Here is a 23,181-nt window from a genome sequence, read left to right on the forward strand (position 1 = left end):
CATACCCCTCCCTCCCTCCGGCCTGAGTGAGCCAGAGCCCCTGAATCAGCTGCTCCTTTAACCCCGTCCTGTCTGAGCAAAGAACAGATGCCCTCAGGTGACCTACATGCAGAGGCGGGGCTAAATCCAAAGCTGAACCCCAGGAGCTGTGCGAACAAAGAAGAGAAAGGGAAATCTCTCCTGGAAGCCTCAGGAGCAGCAGATTGAATCACCACAATCAACTTGATGTACACTGCATCTCTGGACTGCCTGAAGAGACAACGAATCATCCCAGAATTGTGGTGGTGGACTATGGGAAGAGCAATATATATATTTTTTTCCTTATTCTCTTTTTGTGAGTGTTTATGTGTATGCTACTTTGTGTGATTTTCTCTGTATAGCTTTGCTTTTACCATTTGTCCTAGGGTTCTGTCTGTCCTTTATTTTTTTAAATTACTTTATAATTTTTTTATTTTAAAAAATTAATTTTTATTTGGTACTTTAATAAATTTATTTTATTATATTTTTTTTTCTTTCTTTTTTTCTCCCTTTTCTTCTGAGCCATTTGGCTGACAGGGTCTTGGTGCTCTGGCCAGCTGTCAGCCATGTGCCTCTAAGGTGGGAGAGCAGAGTTCAGTACATTGGTCCACCAGAGACCTCCCGGCTCCACATAATATCAAATCGTGAAAGCTCTCCCAGAGATCTCCATCTCAACGCCAAGACCCAGCTCCACTCAACGACCAGCAAACTACAGTGCTGGAAAACCTATGCCAAAAAACTAGCAAGACAGGAACACAACCCCACCCATTAGCAGAGAGGCTGCCTAAAATCAGAATAAGGTCACAGACACCCCAAAACACACCATCGGATGCAAGCCTGCCCACCAGAAAGACAAGATCCAGCCTCATCCACCAGAACACAGGCACTAGTCCCCTCCACCAGGAAGCCTATATGATCCACTGAACCAACCTTAGCCACTGGGGACAGATATCAAAAACAAGGGGAACTACAGACCTGCAGCCTCTGAAAAGGAGACCCCAAACACAGTAAGTTAAGCACAATGACAAGATAGAGAAACACACAGCAGATGAAGGAGCAAGGTAAAAACCCTCCAGACCAAACAAATGAAGAGCAAATATGCAGTCTATGTGAAAAAGAATTCAGAATAATGATAGTAAAGATGATCCAAAATCTTGGAAATAGAATGGAGAAAATACAAGAAACATTTAACAAGGACCTATAACAACTAAAGAGAAAACAAACAATGATGAACAACACAATAAATGAAATTAAAAGTTCTCTAGAAGGAATCAATAGAAGAATAACTGAGGCAGAAGAACAGATAAGTGACTGGGAAGATGAAATAGTGGAAATAACTACTGCAGAGCAGAATAAAGAAAAAAGAATGAAAAGAATTGAGGACAGTCTCAGAGACTTCTGGGACAACATTAAACACATGAACATTCCAAGTATAGGGGTCCCAGAAGCAGAAGAGAAAAAGAAAGGGACTGAGAAAATATTTGAAGAGATTACAGTTGAAAAATTCCCTAATATGGAAAGGAAATAATTAATCAAGTCCAGGGAGCACAGAGTCCCATACAGGATAAATCCAAGGAGAAACATGCCAAGACACATATTAATTACACTATCAAAAATTAAATGCAGGGGCTCCCCTCTTCCCTGGTGGTGCAGTGGTTGAGAGTCTGCCTGCCGATGCAGAGGACACGGGTTCATGCCCCGGTCTGGGAAGATCCCACATGCCGCGGAGTGGCTGGGCCTGTGAGCCATGGCCACTGCGCCTGTGCGTTCGGAGCCTGTACTCCACAACGGGAGAGGCCACAACAGTGAGAGTCCCATGTACCGCAAAAAAAAAAAAAAAAATTAAATGCAAAGAAAAAATATTAAAAGCAAAAGCAGCAAGGGAAAAACAACAAATGACATACAAGGGAATCCACATAAGGTTAACAGTTGGTCTTTCAGGAGAAACTCTTCAAGCCAGAATGGAGTGGCAGGAAATATTTAAAGTGATGAAAGGGAAAAACCTACAACCAAGATTACTCTCCCAGCAAGGATCTCATTCAGATTTGATAGAGAAATTAAAACCTTTACAGAGAAGCAAAAGCTAAGAGAATTCATACCACCACACCAGCTTTACAACAAATGCTAAAGGAACTTCTCTAGTCAAGAAACACAAGAGAAGGAAAAGATCTACAATAAAAAACCTAAAACAATTATGATAATGGTAATAGGAAAATACATATCAATAATTACCTTAAATGTAAATGGATAAAATGCTCCAACCAAAAGACACAGACTGGCTGAATGGATACAAAAACAAGACCCATATTTATGCTGTCTACAAGAGACACACTGAACACCTAGGGACACAAACAGACTGAAAGTGAGGAATGGAAAAAGATATTCCATGCCAATGGAAACCAAAGAAAGCTGGAGTAGCAATTCTCATACCAAACAAAATAGGCTTTAAAATAAAGGCTATTACAAGAGACAAAGAGGGACTCTACATAATGATCAAAGGATCAATCCAAGAAGAAGATATAACAACTGTAAATATTTATGCACCCAACATAGGAGCACCTCAATACCTAAGTCAAATGCTAACAGCCATAAAAGGGGAAATCGACAGTAACACAATACTAGTAGGGGGCTTTAACACCCAACTTTCACCAATGAAGAGATCATCCAAAATGAACATAAAAAAGGAAACACAAGCTTTAAATGATACACTTAACAAGATGGAATTAATTGATATTTATAGGACATTCCATCTCAAAACGACAGAGTACACTTTTTTCTCAAGTGCTCATGGAACAGTCTCCAGGATAGATCATATCTTGGGTCACAAATCAAACCTTGGTAAGTTTAAGAAAATTGAAATCGTATCAAGTATCTTTTCTGACCACAACGCTATGAGACTAGATATCAATTACAGGAAAAAAAAATCTATAAAAATTACCAACACATGGAGGCCAAACAATACACTACTTAATAACCAAGAGATCATTGAACAAACCTAAGAGGAAATCATAAAATACCCAGAAACAAATGACAATGAAAACACGATGACACCAAACCTATGGGATGCAGCAAAAGCAGTTCTAAGAGGGAAGTTTATAGCAATACAGTCATACCTCAAGAAACAAGAAACATCTCAAATAAACAAGCTAACCTTACACCTAAAGCAATTAGAGAAAGAAGAAGAAAAAAACCGCAAAGTTAGCAGAAGGAAAGAAATCATAAAGATCAGGTCAGAAAGAAATGATAAAGAAATGAAGGAAACAATAGCAAAGATCAATAAAACTAAAAGCTGGTTCTTTGAGAAGATAATTGAAATTGAAAAACTATTAGCCAGACTCATCAAGAATAAAAAGGAGAAGACTCAAATCAACAGAATTAGAAATGAAAAAGGAGAAGTAACAACTGACACTGCAGAAATACAAAGGATCATGAGAGATTACTATAAGCAACTATATGCCAATAAAATGGACAACCTGGAAATAATGGACAAATTCTTAGAAAAGCACAACCTTCTGAGACTGAACCAGGAAGAAATAGAAAATATAAATAGACCAATCACAAGCACTGAAATTGAGACTGTGAGTAAAAATCTTCCAACAAACAAAAGCCCAGGACCAGATGGCTTCATAAGTGAATTCTATCAAACATTTAGAGAACAGCTAACACCTATCCTTCTCAAACTCTTCCAAAGTATAGCAGAGGGAGGAACACTCCAAACTCATTCTACGAGGCCACCATCACCCTGATACCAAAACCAGACAAGGATGTCACAAAGAAAGAAAACTACAGGCCAATATCACTGATGAACATAGATGCAAAAATCCTCAACAAAATACTAGCAAACAGAATCCAACAGCACATTAAAAGCATCACACACCATGATCAATTGGAGTTTATCCCAGGAATGCAAGAATTCTTCAATATATGCAAATCAATAAATGTGATACACCATATTAACAAATTGAAGGAGAAAGATCATATGATCATCTCAATAGATGAAGAAAAAGCTTTTGACAAAATTCAACACCCTTTATGATAAAAACCCTCCAGAGTGTAGATATAGAGGGAATTTACCTCAACACAATAAAGGCCATATATTACAAACTGATAGCCAACATCATTCTCAATGGTGAAAAACTGAAACCATTTTCACAAAGATCAGGAACAAGACAAGGTTGCCCACTCTCACCACTCTTATTCAACATAGTTTTGGAAGTTTTAGCCACAGCCATCAGAGAAGAAAAAGAAATAAAGGAATCCAAATCGGAAAAGAAGTAAAACTATCACTGTTTGCAGATGACTTGATACTATACATAGAGAGTCCTAAACACTCTACCAGAAACCTACTAGAGCTAATCAATGAATTTTGTAAAGTAGCAGGAAACAAAATGCACAGAAATCTCTTGCATTCCTGTACCCTAATGATGAAAACTCTGAAAGAGAAATTAAGGAATCACTCCCATTTACCATTGCAACAAAAATAATAAAATGCCTAGGAATAAACCTACCTAAGGAGACAAAAGACCTGTATGCAGAAAACTATAAGACACTGATGACAGATATTAAAGGTGATACAAAGAGATGGAGAGACATACCATGTTTTTGGATTGGAAGAATCAACATTGTGAAAATTACTCCACTACCCAAGTAATCTACAGATTCAATGCAATCCCTATCAAACTACCAATGGAATTTTTCACATAACTAGAACAAAGAATTTCACAATTTGCGTGGAAACACCAAAAACCCCACATAGCCAAAGCAATCTTGTGAAAGAAAAACGGAGCTGGAGGAATCAGGCTTCTGGACTTCAGACTATACAAAAAGCTGCAGTAATCAAGACAGTATGGTACTGGCACAAAAACAGAAATATAGGTCAATGGAACAGGATAGAAAGCCCAGAGATATACCCACGCACATGTGGTCAGCTTACCTTTGATAAAGGAGGCAAGAATATACAATGGAGAAAAGATTGCCTCTTCAATAAGTGGTGCTGGGAAAACTGGACAGCTACATATAAAAGAATGAAATTAGATCACTCCCTAACACCATACACAAAAATAAACTCAAAATGGATTAAAGACCTAAATGTAAGTCCAGACACAATAAAACTCTTAGAGGAAAACAGAGGCAGAACACTCTATGACATAAATCACAGCAAGATCCTTTTTGACCCATCTCCCAGAGAAATGGAAATAAAAACAAAAATAAATAAATGGGACCTAATGAAACTTAAAATCTTTTGCACAGGAAAGGAAACCGTAAATGAAACGAAAAGACAACCCTCAGCATGGGAAAAAATATTTGCGTTGAAGCAACTGACAAAGGATTAATCTCCAAAATTTACAAGCAGCTCATGCAGCTCAATATCAAAAAAACAAACAACCTAATCCAAACATGGGCAGAAGACCCAAACAGACATTTCTCCAAAGAAGACGTACAGATTGCCAACACACACATGAAAGAATGCTCAGCATCACTAATCATTAGAGAAATGCAAATCAAAACTACAATGAGGTATCATCTCACACCAATCAGAATGGCCATCATCAAAAAATCTACAAACGATAAATGCCTGGGAGGGTGTGGAGAAAAGAGAACCCTATTCACTGTTGGTGGGAATGTAAGTTGATACAGCCACTATGGAGGACAGTATGGAGGTTCCTTAAAAAACTAAAAATAGAACCACCATACGACTCAGCAATCCCACTACTGGGCATATACCCTGAGAAAACCAGAATTCTAAAAGAGTTATGTACCACAATGTTCACTGCAGCTCTGTTCACAGTAGCCACGACATGGAAGCAACCTAGTGTCAATCGACAGATGAATGGATAAAGAAGGTGTGGCACATATATACAATGGAATGTTTCTCAGCCATAAAAAGAAACAAAATTGAGTTGTTTGTAGTGAGGATGGACCTAGAGTCTGTTGTACAGAGTGAAGTAAGACAGAAAGAGAAAAACAAATACCATATGCTAACACATATATATGGAATCTAAAAAAAAAAAAAAAAAGGTCTGATGAACCTAGTGACAGGACAGCAGTAAAGACGTAGAGAATGGACTTGAGGACAGGGGAAGGGGAAGGGGAAGGGGAAGCTGGGACGAAGTGAGAGGGTGACATGGACTTATACATACTACCAAATATAAAATAGATAGCTAGTGGGAATCAGCCGCATAGCACAGGGAGATCAGCTCAGTGCTTTGTGATCACCTAGAGGGGTGGGATAAGGAGGGTGGGAGGGAGACGCATGAGGGAGGAGATATGGGTATATATGTATATGTATAGTTGATTCACTTTGTTATAAAGCAAAAACTAATACACCATTGTAAAGCAATTATACTCCAATAAAGATGTTAAAAAAATACTTTCCAAGACATAATCAAATCCTACCCTGCTGATTATTTTCTGGAATCATGTTATTTTTGTTATGCATTCTTTTATTAGAATTAAACAGGCTATATTAAAGAGCAATAAGAATGGACTTTAAGACCATAATGAAAACAGAATGTATGGCTTATAGCTAGAAATCAAATAAGATACAGACCCAGAGGTACTGCAAACCACAAGCTGTAACAATGCAGGTAGGTTTCAAGAAGAGAGTTCAAAATAATGCAGTATGCACCAAAAATATTGCCTACCTCCTAGATGATGAGGCAGGATGCAGGTGGAAATTGTAGCAGTAGACAGGGTGAGCAGGGAGTTTGGAAGCAAGGATGGCAATTCAAGATCAATAAGTAGTTACTGGGTTCAGAAAGAAATCACAGGGAAATCTGAAAAGAAAGCTAAAAGACAAGCACGGAAGTAAATTCTGAGACATCTCTCCTGGTCATATGCTCATAGGATATGTTCACTATAAGGGCATGAACACAACCCATGGTCTAGTCAGTCCAGTATTAGCATGTAAATTAAAGAAGCCCACAACTGCAGTTTAAGACAACACACATTATGGTCTTTATATATTCAGACAACATTCAGAGATTATGCAAATTTTCTGAAATCATCTTTGACATTCTCATTTGGGAATTCATAAATGTTCCCATCCTTGAGGATGGTTAGCATACTGAGGTGTTTCTTCAGGTGTGCGTTAAATGAATGTTGTACCCACTTTTTTCTGCTGTCTATACTGTGATATAAAACCTGGCTTAAACTCTGTGTGTGTGTGTGTGTGTGTGTGTGTGTGTGTGTGTGTGAGAGAGAGAGAGAGAGAGAGAGAGAGAGAGAGAGAGAGAGAGAGAGACTTAAATGGCTTACTGGGCAACAAACCATAGAAGCTTTGCTTCTCAAGCAGGAATAAGCATTTTTAGGAAGATAGGAAGAAAACCTGACTTTCATTTTCACAACTTATTCAGATTCCTGAGATGATGGGGGCCCAGATACTTACTGACTGCCGATGGTGAAGTCCCTATAGAGTGTGGGTGGAGGTCTGAATTAGGTCCCAAAGGAGATCAAAGGTTGCTTTTGATGATTGTGTTTCCCACCAGGTTGGGTATACTAGAAAACATTAGAAAGTTGTTCCCAGTGCAGATGAAGGCATGGGAGATTTGGGGATGGGTGAATTATGGTGGGAACAGTCAGCTTTGAAACCTATAAGGAAAGCTTCAAAGCCTTCAGATTAATACTCAGTTGGTGATTTCAGTTAAGGCTTTGAGTGTGTATTAATTTCATCTCCAAAAGAAGGGAAACATCTACTGCTTAATAATGCCATTTTTATATCCAAGACACTGTTCATGATATTATTTTTTGTGCCAAGATTCTCTTCCTAGGCATGGTTGAACTCCACCAACAACCTGCTCCTATTTATTATCCTGTGATACTAAAGCAAAAATAAGGAAAGGAAGCAGACTACACACCCCCAATTGTGTGTTGTGTGTATGCTCTGTTATTAGCTATACACCAGCTAATAAAGCTATCAAATATAAACATTTTGTTAAAACATTGATGCTGTTTTCCCTGTCTTTCTCAAGACTCTTAGATCCCTTTGTATTTGCTATAATTTTGTTACTGAGGAAAAAAAAAAAGGAAACTAATTGTATCTCTTATTTCAGGCTGTCAAGTTTGAATGGAACCTTGAAAGTCCTCTAGTGCAACTTCTGTTACACCGCTCACTGCAAAGCATCCAGATTGCCCATCGTCTTCACTGGTAAGATTAACCAAAATAGGTTAGAATACCTTTTTTTATTGTCAACTTTTCTCTGTGGAGCAGCTGTCCCTTGTAATTGATACAAACTTCCACTTAAAATTCAGCCAAATTTGAGTCTTTGTCAAGGTTATTTTTGTTTATGAGTATAATTTAACTGTTATCATCTTCAAAATCTTCCTTTCGTACCATTGCTGCTCTTTAAACCAACCAGAATTTTAAATCTGGATGATACCTTTCCTATAGCTTTAAATCACAAGGTCTACGTGTGATCACGTCTACTTGCTTAATATTTCAATATAAAATCTAGTTATAAGACTGTGTATGTTTTGGAAGAATGTATGCTTTAAAAGAAATTTCTGTACAATATTAGTTATAAACAGTGGGGTCTAAAGACCAATATGTGCTCTTTAAGTTAAAAATTCCTACAGCACTAAACTTTTCCCAAAGCATAAATTTTGAATATTATTAGTGGAGAAGTCAGACTTATTTAAGAGATACCAGAATTCCTCATCATAACCTGCTCCTGATCCTACTGAACAAGCTATTCTTTGGATGCTGTTCTCCCTACTTTTATTATAACATTGTAAATTCACACAAAAATTTTAGCAATTACAGATGTCAGTGACCTAAGGATGAAATTGAATCTATCCTTTGTCCTCACATATGTATAACAAGCATCATTTATTGGCTTCAATTGCTAGTGGAGAACTTTAATAAGAAAAAAAGGAAGTCAATATCATTTTTGAATATCATGTTTTTCTGCTTCAAAAAACATTACTCGTGTTGACATCACTCTTCCCATGAAAATGACTCAAGGATTTCATAGCAAAATAGAAATACAAGGAATTGTCAAGCACTAATATTTGACTTGCTGCTGAATTTCATTTCAAATTCCTAATAGAAATGCTAGGGCATTTTCCTCTAGTATGTCAGTATAATTAGGCATCAGATATATTGGCAAACAGTGGGCCTTTCACTAAATAGACTCTTATCCAGCTCTGAATTGAGTCTTATTTCCTACCATTTTTCGATCAGCTACTTTGGTGGGAAGTTAAGTGGATACACTTGTTGGTGTTTCACTGTCATAATAAAGCTAGAACTCCATTAACCCCAATGTTTATTTCCCTTAAAACTTCACTTTTTTTCACTTTTCATTTTTTTAACATGTTTATTCAAATGAAGGCATATTAAAAAATAACATGACCACCTAACAATCTTGATATAAAATATTTGAACCAAAACATAATATAAAATATATAAAGTAAAAAAGCATATAGAAAGATAATTTAAAAAAAATAGAATAAAATATTAAGGACTTATCCTAACACATTGATTGTTATAATACTAATTCTAGAGCCACCTTAGTAAGTTCTTCATCTGCTAAGAGGGTGTGAAAAGTGGAGTAATTTGAAAGACAGCAATGAGTGCAAAGTTGTCAATCAATGTCATATTTGCAGATTCACAATAAATACAATAATGTCACTGTTTCCAAAGAAGTTAGGAGCAAAGACTTTCTAAGTAGGGTTCTCACCCTTATAAAAAAGAGAAAAACCAATAACAAAGCCCATTTCTCTTCTCACTGATTTAAGAGAGTAAGTTAGAAGGGCTAGAAAAGAATATAAGTTATAAATGGACTGCTTGTTTCTGAATGCTTAATTTGTGAAAATATGGAAAAGGAAAAGGAAAACGTGGAGGGAAGTATTTAATTACCCACATTCTTTTAAAACTTAAATAAAAATTAAGAATCAGGCAAAATATCCTAAGCATCAAAGAGCATTACATATATTTAGAATATATCTTGGAGTTAAAAAATAATAGCTGCTGGTGCATAGCATCATATTTAGGGGACATTTGTTTGTAGAATATTGAATTTTTGTGTGTAGAATATTGAATTAAAACTTTAGAGATGCAGCTCAGACCCTGCATGATACACTTAAAAATATTCTCAATATATCTTTCCTTAAAAAACAAAACAACAACAACAAAAGCCAATACCCTGTAATTTTAAAAAAAGATAGAGATCCATCAGACATCAGTTTAATGATTTTTCTCCACTCGGGTGAGCTCCTGCTTCCTCATATTCAGCATGTTCAACACTGAACGCAGCAACTTACCCTGCTCACTCAGGTCTTGGAGGCTTTTCTGGATCTTCCCCATTTCTCACGAATATGCCCAGTTGTTTACCAAGCCCTATAATCCTATACCTCCTAAATAGCTCTCCCTGCATCCACTGCTTCCACCTGTCACTGCCACTGATCAGAATGTTGCCTCATCAGATACTGAGTTATGAATAAACCGGCTTGCACAGAAACCATCTTGACTACTTGCCATCACTGTGGGTAGCCTTCCTGAAAAGGGAAATTGACTTGGAGTTACTGTTGGAAGGGTGATATAGGATGAGTATCCCCTATTTTTCATGAAAAGGGAGTTAACAATAAGCTTTGGATTGGGAAGGTTTAAAAGCTTTCAATCACAATTTGCACCCTAAAAGGTGACTGTAAATGAGTACAGTAGCATTTGGAGTTCATAACTAGGAGGCCCCTCGCCCATCATATAACAATTTTAGAAACTTAAACTCAGTGCCCCTTTCCGTTTTGAATAAGAAACAAACAGCTGTCACTAGCTGGTAGTGAGATATTGGGTTGAATGGGGCTCCCCAAAAGATATACCTACATCTTAACTCCAGGAACCTGTAACTAAGACCTTATTCGGAAAAAGGGTATTTGAAGATGTAATTAAATTTAAAATCTTGAGATTAAATCATCCTTTATTATCAGGGTGGGTCCTAAATCCAATGACAAGTGTCCTTATAAGAGACAGAGGAGAAGATGCACACAAACAGAAAAGGCCATGTGGAGATGGAGTCAATACAGCCCAGAGCCAAGGATTGTCCAGGGTCACCAGAAGCTGGAAGAGGCAAGGAAGGATTTTCCCCTAGAGCCTTGAAAGGGAGTACAACCTATCTTGATTTCAAACTTCTGGTGTCCCGAACTGTGAGATTAATTTCTATTGTTTAAGCCATCAGTTAGTATTAATTTGTTATGGCAGCCACAGGAAATATACAGCAAGGAAAGGACTTTATGAAGGTCTCTGACTAGATTGGCTCTGATGTCACATCATGCAGGAAGCTTTCCTTGACCCTCTCCCCAGCCACTGTCCAGGGCTGATTGAGTATTGCTCCCATGTTGTATCCCAGAGTATACTCTACATGACTCAGCAGATGTCGTGTCACACAACCTTAACACTTCTATTCCCTGTCTGCGTCCACTCCTGGTCCATATAGTGGCTAATGAGAGCAATCATGTCATACTCATCAGCATACTAATCACACCAATGTCTGGAACTCAAGAGGTGCTGAAAAAAATGTTTTTAAAATCACGAAACCATAGAAATTTCTCTAAGGCTGTCAATATTTTCACATGCTTGGAATTCAGTGCATTCTCAAAGGCACTGTTAGTGCTCTAGCCAAATCCCCTTTACCTGGCTGGTGGACCCATCTTGCAGTTTCAGTGAATATTGACTGCCAACTGACAACTGCCTCTTCTCTGGAGAGTTGTTCTCTGCTAACATAGCTACCTGGTCTGGGAAGTGGGAAATCTTTAAGGTACAATTTACATTCCAGAACCTCCCCAGGGATGAATCAAAGCTAGATGACCTCTTGGTTAACTCCTTCCCCTCCCCTACAATGCTTCTCTTACTTCCTTAAAGGTTTCTTTCCTAAAGAGCACTCCTTCAGTAAATCACATACACCTTAATTCCTGTCTCATAGTGTGTTCTAGGGAAGCTTACCTAAGATAAGCATTTCTTTATTGAAGAAAAAGAATTGAAATATGTGTTTTTAAAAATCGGAGCATCAGTATGCTAGGGATGTGTCACAAATGGAACAGCAGTATTGCAGTCTTTCATACTCCTAATACTAGTTTGATTGAATGAGCTCCAAGAGAACCATTTTGAATCGAAATCTGTATAAATTGTTTTTTAAGGCCTATCCTACAAAACTCTGAAAGCATTCCCTTCAAAGTGTGGGGTTAACCTGAGATGAAACACACACTTGCAAACTCTCTAAGTGCAGCAATTTTTTTCTGTTTTATTCACTGATATAGCACAAAGACCTAGGGCAGTACTTGGCACTTGATAAATATTAAATAAATTTTTACTGAATGAATGAATAGGACAAAGTTGCCCAACTGGGTACATGCAGACTTGTGACATAAGAGGGCTGTTTGAGCAGTCAGTGTGTCTTGATGCCAAACAGATTTGGCACGACTAGAACGATGTCAGGACATTGGCCCAGTCAGGTACAAGGCAATGCATATCACTAGTGAAGTCAAAACTGCATTGGAGGGGGCTTCCCTGGTAGCGCAGTGGTTGAGAGTCCGCCTGCCAATGCAGGGGACACAGGTTCGTGCCCCAGTCTGGGAAGATCCCACATGCCGTGGAGCAGCTGGGCCCATGAGCCATGGCCGCTGAGCCTGTGCATCCGGAGCCCGTGCTCCGCAACGGGAGAGGCCACAACAGTGAGAGACCCGCGTACCGCAAAAAAAAAAAAAAAAAAAACTGGATTGGAGGGAGAATGTGAGCAGAAGTCAGGGACTAACCTGAGTCAGGAATTAAGGCATGAAAAACAAGCTGGTGCAATGTCTGCTGGACCAGTTGGGAGAACCATGGAGTGAATTAAGGCCATGGTGTCTCTGGGATCACGAGGACTTTCCAAGGTGGCTCATGGTATTAAAGGACTACATGAGCTTTAATATACTATGCATAAAATTGAGATGTTGCAAAATCTGCCCATTCATTTTCTCAACAATCTAAACTTATCTTGAATTTTGGGGCAATTTCTCAAATCAGGGACTACTCTAAATAAAGCAAAATAATGTGGAAATTTTGCATCATATGATTTGAAGTCCTATGTTCCCCTCACCCCCTCTCCTAAATATGTCTCCCCAGTGTCTGAAATTCTCTCATTAGCAAGTCACTCCTTTAGGTTAACATTGTTCCCTCCCAGAATTTCTCTTCTCATGTAAAAAGTATATATATTCAGAACATAATGCTTATGATGAATTAGTTTATCATTTGTTCATTTATGTGACAAATGTTGAGATGTTAGACATTGTTGAACTATTAAGGATATGGGAATAGAATCTAAAAAAGAGTGGATATATGTATATGTATAACTGATTCACTTTGCTGTACAGCAGAAACTAGCACAACAGTTTAAAGCAATTATACTCCAATAAAAATTAATTTTAAACAAAAGGATAGACTAGAATGGTCCTCGTCTAAAGAAGCTCACAAGCTAACAACACATTAGCATCCAGGCAGCAGGAAAAAGCCCACAGGCTGTGTGGCAGGGACAGAGTAGAAGGAGTAAGCTGACAACAGATTCTGTCCATTTTACAGTTTTGCCCATGACCTGTTCCAAATATAAGCACAAGGCAGAGAGGCAAGTCTGGCCATCAAGTAAATAAAAAAGCCTCAACTGCGCTCCCATTCTGTCAGAGTTAAATACTGATAAAGGCATACAAATGAATATATAAAGGAGGTAAATGCTCTCTCTGCTTTGATGTCTGGAACACTCCCTGAAGTGAGAGTAAAGAGCTGTACTTTAGGGAGTTACTGCGGTATAATAGGGCACGCATGATACAAAATCAGGAGGTTTTAAAGCCTCCATCCTTTACCTTCTAGAATCATTATATTGCTACTAATTCACCTTTTTACCTTTACAGTTTAATAAATAATAAATTATTGCTTCACTTTTTTGTAAGGGGAAGATATGTCTTGTCATTTAATATTGATCTGTTATAATCATCTTTCACCCTGTCATTCTCAGAAAAGTATACACCAGACAAAATCCCTACAATGAGCAACTCACTAAACTAATGAGAGCTTTTCTCTACTCCAACCAACCTGAAAAAAAAAGTGATGGCTATTTGTAAGAAAGTTTACATTTTACATAATAATCTGTAAAATTCATTAGCACAGTTTTCTAGTTAAGGTGTGATATAAGAACAATTGTTTTTGTCTGTTTTATTTTTATTTTACATAATAGAGGTTATATGTAGTTCCTTTAGTAAAAAAGATTTATTAAAAAACAGAATACAATTTTTAAGTTATTTTCTAATATCATTTAAGTCTTATTACTCCTATTAAATGTATATGAAAATAGAATCTGATACAAAGCTCTTCCATAGATCCTTGCAAAAGCCAGGAACAGAGCTCCACCTTAAATGTATCCCTAGTTTAAATTATTTTCCCTTTAAATTCTTCTATTTTGTTAAATAAGTGAAGAGTTGTAAAAATGCACATTTTGTATATACGTACTGACCTCAAATGTTGGAACTCAGACATCTGACCTTTGGGAACTAAACTTTCTAATCCAGTCTCTCGCAATTTTTCGTTATAATAGCCGCATGCAATTACATCATTGCTTCCTTAGGTAGTAATCTGGTTTCCTTATAATAATATCAGCTCCTCATAGTTTATGTTACAGATTTGGGTTAAGACCTTGAAAAACATCATTATACTGCTTAAGTTTTGTTGTTTCTCAATGAAGAAGAGCAGGAAAAAGATTTGGATTGGTGATAAGGAATAGGAACGTATCAGCACGTTGATGGTACTGGACCCAGATAAAGAAAGGGAGAGAAGCAGAGCGTCACGTCGAAGATGTTTTTAGGTACCAGGTCTAGAAGTAGCACACACCACTTCGGCCTATATTCCATAGGTGGGAAGTCAGTAAGAAGGCCCCACCCACTGCAAGGGAGTATAGGAAAGCAGACCAGGTGTACATCTATATACAGAAGCAAAATGCTGTTGGATCTGGTAAACCCAGAGCAGGGTCTGCCACAGAGGTAAAAGCCATATAGATGACTCAAGAAATTTGGCCATTAAGTGATAAAGAGGACTTGAAAAGAAAACCAGTACTTACCTTTACATGTATCAATTGGCTTTCTTTTCAAAAACTGAAATTGTCTCAACAGATAAAAAATACTACTACCTAACTACCTGATTAAGAATCATCATTTTGACAGACATCCTCTAAAAGTGGCTTTTCTCTAACAATTCTATAAATATTTCCAAGAGATTTAACCTATAGGTACATTTTGTAACCATTTTACCTGGAGGGCTCATTATTAAGATATTTATGTAGCTTGGTGGGTACTGGTAGCTTAGCTCAAGAGGTCCAAAATTGAATCAAACATTTTTACTCTCTACTCTTTCAATCCTTGCCCCTACCATTCCCAAACTGTCTTTTTTATATGCAGTGTCCTGGTTTATGCTCACCAGCAAGTCATCCAACATAGAAAATCTGGGAGGCATTTTTCTTACCCAGCAATCTTCCTCATTCAGCAGTCCTTAAGTCCTAACTGTTGTTTCTCAAAAATATATTTTGATTTGTCCTTTTTCTATCTCCATGGCCAGCACCTTATCTCAAGCCTTTAGTGTTACCTACTTGGACTACAGCCTCCTAATTGTTTTTCTTCCCTTCCATTCTTTCCTGTTTTCAGCCCATCCATCCTTCACACTGCTCTGAGAAAAATCTTTGTGTAATACCACTTGATCCCTACTCATAAAGTAGGCTCTAGTTCCTAGGGAACCCCCAGCTGGCTAGCATAATTCCAGTCACCTTTTTCTGCTTACAGGGTTTAGAATTATTAGACTATGATATTAATCTCTTCTCCCTTAATATGACCTTGCAGTAGATTTTCATTATCTCAACTCCATCTACCTCCCATCCCATCTTATATTGTTTTCTACAACCAAACATAGTCTTTTCTATTCTCAAGTAGTTACTCAAATTTTCAGAGGTCTTTCATGCCTTGATGACTAGGCGTATTGCATTTCCCTCTGCTTGAAATGCAACTGTCCTGTTGTTTACCCAGAGTCTTTTAGGACTCAACTCAAATTTTTGTTCTCTTTGAAAATGTCTCCAACCTCAGCTCTTATACACACTGCCAATGCGCTTATTAACATTTTGCATACTTTCATTTACTTCACCGTTTCCCTTTTCTTTAAGACACTTTGGGCTGCAAGAAACAGAAAATCCTGATTCAACTTGTTTAAAAGATATGAAAAATTAATTATCTCACATAACAAGAAGTTTGCTAGTAGGGTGGTTCAGGAGTTTATTATTGGGGCAGCTGCCTGATTTTGTGATAAACTCAGTTTCTTTGATCTTTCTGCTCTGTCATCCTTAGTGTGTTGACTTGTCTTTAGTTAGTTCATTTCACATGGTTACAAGAAGACTGCCATAGTTGGTATCATATGCATACATGACACCATACAGCAAAAGAAAAGGCACTGATCCCTCTCCAACAAGAAAAGTTTTCCATAATCCCATAGTAGAGTTAACTTCCTATATGATTTGCCAGAATTGGGCTGCATGTCATCCTGAACCAGTAACCTAATTAGATGGCAAATGAGTGAGTTGGCTTACCCAGTTGATTTAGAATATTGAGAATCTATCTGTAAACTGGTCATCTTCTCCGAAGGTTATGATACCTGAACAAAATCAGATTCTTTATTCAGGTGTGAAGGGGAGAATAGATTTGGTATAAATAAAACCCTATGTTTCCTTTTTGGACTGTGAGGCTCTATCCTGACCATCCATCCTTAACACAGAACATTGCACTAGTACATATTATTGGCACTCAGTAAGTACTTGAATGAAGTTTAAAAAATACTCATGCCACATACATTTGTACTGCCTACAGGTTAACTTACCTGGACCACTGCATTTTAAAACAGCAAGCAATCAGCACAAGTCATACTATACTAAACGTATAGAGTTGGCCATTGGTATTCTGATAATCACTTTTGCTCCCTTTAAATAATAGACTCCCCTATTGCTCTGGAATTGGGGGAAGTTGATCTAAATGACTTATGGAAAAATATGAGAGTATGGAATAAATTTTTTGAAGGGGTATCAGGTGTTACTGATTGGGTCCATAGTGTGAGGTGCTTTTACTGACTTAACTATGCTGTTTCTTAAAACCCTGATTGAAAATGAAAGGCTGTATCTAGTGATTTGGCAAGAAGTGTTTTATGGGGAGACCCAGCCAAGCAGTCAATTACGAACTTTTAAAATATAATTTTCTGTATTGAGACTTTCTGTGAGGTTTGGGGAATTACTGAACAGTTTCTGATTTTTGCTGGCTCCTATATTCTCAAGGGTTTTTTTGTTTGATTGTTTGTTTATTTGTTTTTCTGGACTGTGAATATTCTTAGTTCTTTTTGTTTTGGGTCAGTTACTGAGTAAGTTCTTTCTTACCAGACCCTATTTTACTTCCTATCTTTGCTCATCAAAAATCACTCTTTGAAAAGGTTGAATGGAGATTTTTCTTGCTTTTCTTCTAACTCAATTTTCTACTTCATTTGTGTACAGTTATTGTAGTTACAACAGAAAGACAATTACTTTATTTTCCTTGTCTAAAGAGCTTCACGTGTGTTGCTTTTATCTGTAAGAACATCTAGACTTGGATACTTCAATTAAATATTTGTCATGTTTAATAACTTAGAATTCTTGTTCTTGTTTTGGCATGTATGATTCATTTTTGACCAAAGATGAGTGAACAGCTTGCACAAATAGTGTTTGTCTTCAGACTTGACAGTCTGCCTGGTACACTAACCACTCTTGACAGAATGTCAAATAATTGGTGTATCTTGCTTGAGTTTAGTCGTCTGAAGTTGTTAAAGGAAGGAATCCTAATGTATGCATCACTTTCCTTTTTAAATTGGGCACTGTGTATATATGTTTCCTAAGGTACTGTAAATGTCATTAATTTACCAAAATGATGGAACTTTTATTATTTTCTTCTAAGTAAAATTTAACATCACTTTTAGAGAGGCTGCTGCTCAGTAAACTGTTGACATAAATTGATTGATGACTGAAAATATCACAAGACTCAATCTAGAGCTTCAGTTACTAGATGTAGCAGCAGCTGAACAAGTAGACCAGGGAACTTCAGGAAACAGAGACAGGAAATTGCATAAGAAGTATACTGAGGAAAGAGAGTATTATGTTAGTCGTCCGTTCTTTCATTCATCTATTCTCCGAGGTTTTTTCTGAGTGTCTATTATATACATAATTTATAGTTATTTTGTGAAAGGAATGGAAAATATAAACAAATTATAATACACATTGTTTAAGTAATGTGGTTTCTTAAACCCTCCTAGCTATTTCAGGCAGTTACTAGAGATGCTGGAGTTTATTTTTCAACTCTGTTGTCTCGACAAATTAATTATAAACATTTCACTCAATGATTTTTAAGTCCTCTTTGACTGGATTATGAAACCAAATTCAGTGTGTTCATTCACACTTATTCATTCTTGGGAAGAGTTGTGCTAAGTGTCCAGAGAACCCCATCCCAGGATCAAGGAGCTTCATGAACTGAATTGGTGACCAGATGGTGACTTGGATAATCCTTCGGAATATTTTACTGTCATTTCTCTGCTATGGAGACTAGAATGCTAAGGTTTATCAGCTCTAGTATGGCTCTGACTTGGAGAGTATTACTAAAAATTCTCATCATTCAACTCTCTGTTTTCAATACTTGTTCTTGTCATGAACATTGTCATGTCATGACAATGCTTCATGTCATGAAGCATTGCCTTATGGTAGACATGTTATAATATGATTAATGCTGAATAATATGCTAGTCGTTTCAAATACTCTTTCATTAATTCAAACAACTCTGTTATCTCCACTTTTTAGATGAAAAAAATACCACTCAAAAGGCTAAATATGCAAAGCTACTAAGTAGAAGAGCCAAAATTTGACCCTGCACCTCATCCATTATGATCTGCCAAGCCACTTAAATATTATAAAAGATATAACAATAACAATAAAAGGCAGAATAATGTCATAGGAAGAGAACAAGATTTGGAGGAAAATGTACTTGAATAGAAATTCCAACTCAGGTGTCTACTAGCTGAATGGTCTCGGAAAAATTACTTAACCTGCCTGATCTTTTTCATAATCTGTAAAAGAAATATAATTGTGCCTAATAGTTGTTAAAATTAATTGAGATCATATATATCAAGATCCTTGATATATATTTAGTACATTTAAAGGGTGTATTTTTTGAGTCATTTAGAAAACATAAGAATTCATTTAGAAACATAAAATTACAGTTCCCAAGGCTATATCACTAATTAATAATTGCATTGAATTTAGATCTTGGATTGTTGTCATTTGACTCCTCACTCCTACCATTGTTTTTCTTCCTTTTTTTCCAATTCAAATTTATAATTGAAATTTAATAATAGAATTTGAAATGCATGGAAGTGGGATGAGAAAAATCAGTGTGTAGACAAATTAGTTTAGAGACCTGTTGAGAAAAGTATCTTGAAACATTTTAAGTGTCAGAAAAAGTTGGGAGTATGTGCATCATTTATTTTCAGAGAAATTTAACAGACAAAGGAATCTAACAACATTCACAGATTGCCTGTTGATACATGCTTTTACGTTTCAACAGCCAACATCTACATCACTCATATCACTTAACTGTCTGCTAGCACAATTCAGAAGAAGAAGATATGAGTAAAAATTTTCATCAATCCTTTGGTTATTTTAAAGGGTTATGACTGTGAACTGCAAATGCAAAATCGTACCACTTAAGAAGTTGGGAATTTCAAAGGCAATGAACTAAAGAACCCCTTACAACAGCAGGAGAATGGATCACTAAAATGTTGCTAAACCTTCCACACTAAGAAAACATTGTAGACTATCCAAGAAAATATAGGAAATCACTGAAACATCTCATGAAAAGGGGAAGAAAATGTGATTGGCAGTTGTCATGGACTTTTTCATAATTTAGTCAGATTTTTAAATCTTGAATGACATTCATTTGGTATAAAATGTCCATAATAAACATTATTACTGAACATGTGACAAAAATGAGATCGTTTGTTCTAGAGGTAAAATAACACCATTTATGCAGGTTTCACTTTCAGGGTTATAGCTGGCAATTCCTTCCAATTGGTTAATGACAAGTGAAGATTGGATACTTACCTTTTCTCTTTCCTGTAACCAGGAGCCTTAGCAATGACTATCCTGAAGAAATTATTGTTATTCCTATAAATAGATTAAAGTTAGGTCCAACAGGTGCTCCAAATTCTGCATGACACTCTACCTATCATTTCTGGTGTTTTATACTGAAGCACCTGGGGATCTCTGATATGACATATGAAGCATTTTTGGTCCTGGGCAATTGACTTAAAATTTCTGAGCTTCCATTTCCTCATCTGCAAAATAAGAATAAAATACTTACCATAAGTAAGTAAATAAAATACTTACCACAGTACAGGACCTGTCATTATAGCTACTTAATAAATATATGTTGAATAAGTCAATAATTGAAAGAATTGAGATTTTTGAGGGTGAAATGACATAAAATTATGCAATATTCCTTGTACACCTCCTAGCCTTAACAAATATTTCTTCTTCTGGCTTCCCTTCTTTCCCTTTTTTTTTTAATCAAATGATGATATTTTATTTGTTGGAATATAACACTCCCCAACTGAAGTATTTTATCAGATAAGTGGGCATATATCTGTAACTCTGTGATCTAGTTCACACACATTTCACCTAAGTGTAAATGGGAAAACTATGTACATGGGGAAACTTCTGGGGTACCATTCCTCGTGTTTCTCACTATCCCACATCTTACCACCATTCTGGATGGTTTCGTTTCTAAATGGATGATTCAGCTAAAAACCCCGAGCCTCAAGAACCCTTGACATCCTTTTTCACCAATAAAATTTAGAACCTTCACACTTCAGTAACTCCTTTCCGTGGCTACATATTAAATCTTGTCATCACTAGGAATGGCACCTCATCTAAGTTTTAAACTTAGAAATCTAGTATATTAACCTTTTCACATTTTGACTTTACTGCACATACTAAACCTGGTGTTCAGTGTCAATAGAAACTCTACTCCCTTCTTCAGGCGCATCCAACCACTCATAGTTTGACTTACCTATCAATTTTCCTATCCACTCATTTCTGTATCTGGGTTAATTTCCTCCATCACCCTCTATATCTACCAAGGCACTTGAAAAATGTCTCATGAATTAGTACCCTACTCTCCATCTCCACTAAAACCTTAGCTTAGGACATCATCATTTCCTTACTAATAGTGCTATTGTTTATTAATTCATCTACCCAATTTGGTGATTCAAAAATGTCTGTAAGATAAAGATCAAATTCATTAATCCTAAACTATATATAATGACCCATAAGATAAATTTTATTTTATTATCAATATCAGGAAAGCTTGTGCTTCTCCAAAACAACCAGTTTGTTTTTAACATATGAAAATGTTGGCTCTCTTAACTCACAGGGTAATAGTTAATAGTTTAGGATCCACATCAATATACCTGGATGCAAAAACCTGGTTTCTACAATTTTCTAGGTGTCTGACTTCCAGCAAGTTACTTCAATTTTATAAGACCAGTTTTTCTTAGGCATTAAAAATGATAATAATAATATTTACTTTCAGAAGGTTGTTGTGAGAATTAATGTAATATCAGATTTGGGAAGACAGAGTAGGAGAGCCTTGTGATACAGAGAATCCAACCAGGTGTCAGGCTTGTATCTGTAAGAAATGTGATCCTATCCCATAGGAAGACTTACTCATTAAATAGATAATTATTAAGCACCTTCCTTAGTTAGGTCATGCTGTAGTCTTCAGGGATACAGCAATGGATAAAACAGACAAAAATCCCTGCCCTTCCTTATGTAGCATTTGAGAGAAATAAGATATATATTTAAAAGATGTTGATACGAACTAGGGAGAAAAATGAAACCATCAGGAGATACAGGAATACACGAGTCAGGGGAATTGCAATTTTAAGGTAGAGTAGCAAGGAAAGACCTTATTTAAAAGGTGGTATTTGGAAAAAGACCTCAGTGAAGTACAAGAATGGATTATCTAAGTATCTAAAAGGAGAGGATAGCAGGAAGAGGAAATAGCATACTCAAAGTATACGTGGGGTGTTAGAGAAAAAACAATGAGGCCAGTGTGGCTGGATTAACTTGAAAAGGTGGAAGAATAGTAGGAAATGAAGTCAGCTGGGAAAAAGGTGAAGGTGGGGGCAGGTTATGTAAAAATTTCTGCTGCACTGTTATAAGAATATTGGCTTTAAATGAGATGAGAAGTCATCAGAGGGTTCTGAGAAGATGAAAGACATGATTTGGCTTATATTTTAACAGAATTATTCTGGGTGTTGTGTTGAAAATCAACTGAGGAAAAGTAATGGCAAGAACAAGAAACCAATTAGGAGACTAATGCAGTAATCCAGATGAGAGATCATAGTGTCTTAGACTAGGATATAGTAGCAGAAGGAGCGAGAAATGGTTGAATTCTAGATATATTCTTGAAAATAAAGCCAACAGAATTTTCTGATGGATTGGATGAGGAGTATAAGAGACACAAATTATGATACCAAGGCTGTTGCTTGAACAACTGAAAGAATAGAGTTTCAAGAGGGCATATTTCTAAGGGTGGGAAAAAGATATCAAAAGATCAATCTGGACCTATTAAAATCTGAAATAACTGCTGGACATCTTTATCTGGACTACAGATAAAAATGAGGGAATTATCAACACAAAGATGAGGTTTAAAGCTATTAGCAGAGATGATGTCATGGTCAAGCCAACATTTAAAAGTCAAAGAGAGGGCTTCCCTGGTGGCGCAGTGGTTGAGAGTCCGCCTGCTGATGCAGGGGACACGGGTTCGTGCCCTGGTCCGGGAAGATCCCACGTGCTGCAGAGCGGCTGGGCCCGTGAGCCGTGGCCGCTGAGCCTGCACGTCCGGAGCCTGTGCTCCGCAACGGGAGAGGCCACAATGGTGAGAGGCCCGTATACTGCCTCTGTCAAAGAGATAAGGCAGAAGCAGAAATGAAGACAAAAAGAAGCAGAAGCAGTCAGAGATGTAAAAGATAAGCCAAGTGAGCATGGAACCCTGCAACATTAAATAAAGTATAGAAATAGAGGTGGTATGATCAACTTTGTCAAG

At 37.0% G+C, this 23,181-nt stretch overlaps 1 protein-coding gene across 5 annotated transcripts in view; it reads left to right on the forward strand.

Annotated features, from left to right (window-relative positions):
* The window catches only part of PIK3C2G (phosphatidylinositol-4-phosphate 3-kinase catalytic subunit type 2 gamma), a 373,466-nt gene that overhangs the window by 158,248 nt on the left and 192,037 nt on the right, over positions 1-23,181 (forward strand). For all 5 annotated transcript variants that reach the window (XM_069541180.1, XM_060024362.1, XM_060024360.1 and 2 more), the window contains one exon: positions 8,070-8,164. In XM_069541180.1, coding sequence (XP_069397281.1) covers positions 8,070-8,164 — 95 coding nt within the window. The remainder of the gene's footprint in view (positions 1-8,069; positions 8,165-23,181) is intronic.

This window comes from Delphinus delphis, chromosome 11 (genome assembly GCF_949987515.2).
Source record: "Delphinus delphis chromosome 11, mDelDel1.2, whole genome shotgun sequence".
Classification (NCBI taxonomy): domain Eukaryota; kingdom Metazoa; phylum Chordata; class Mammalia; order Artiodactyla; family Delphinidae; genus Delphinus; species Delphinus delphis.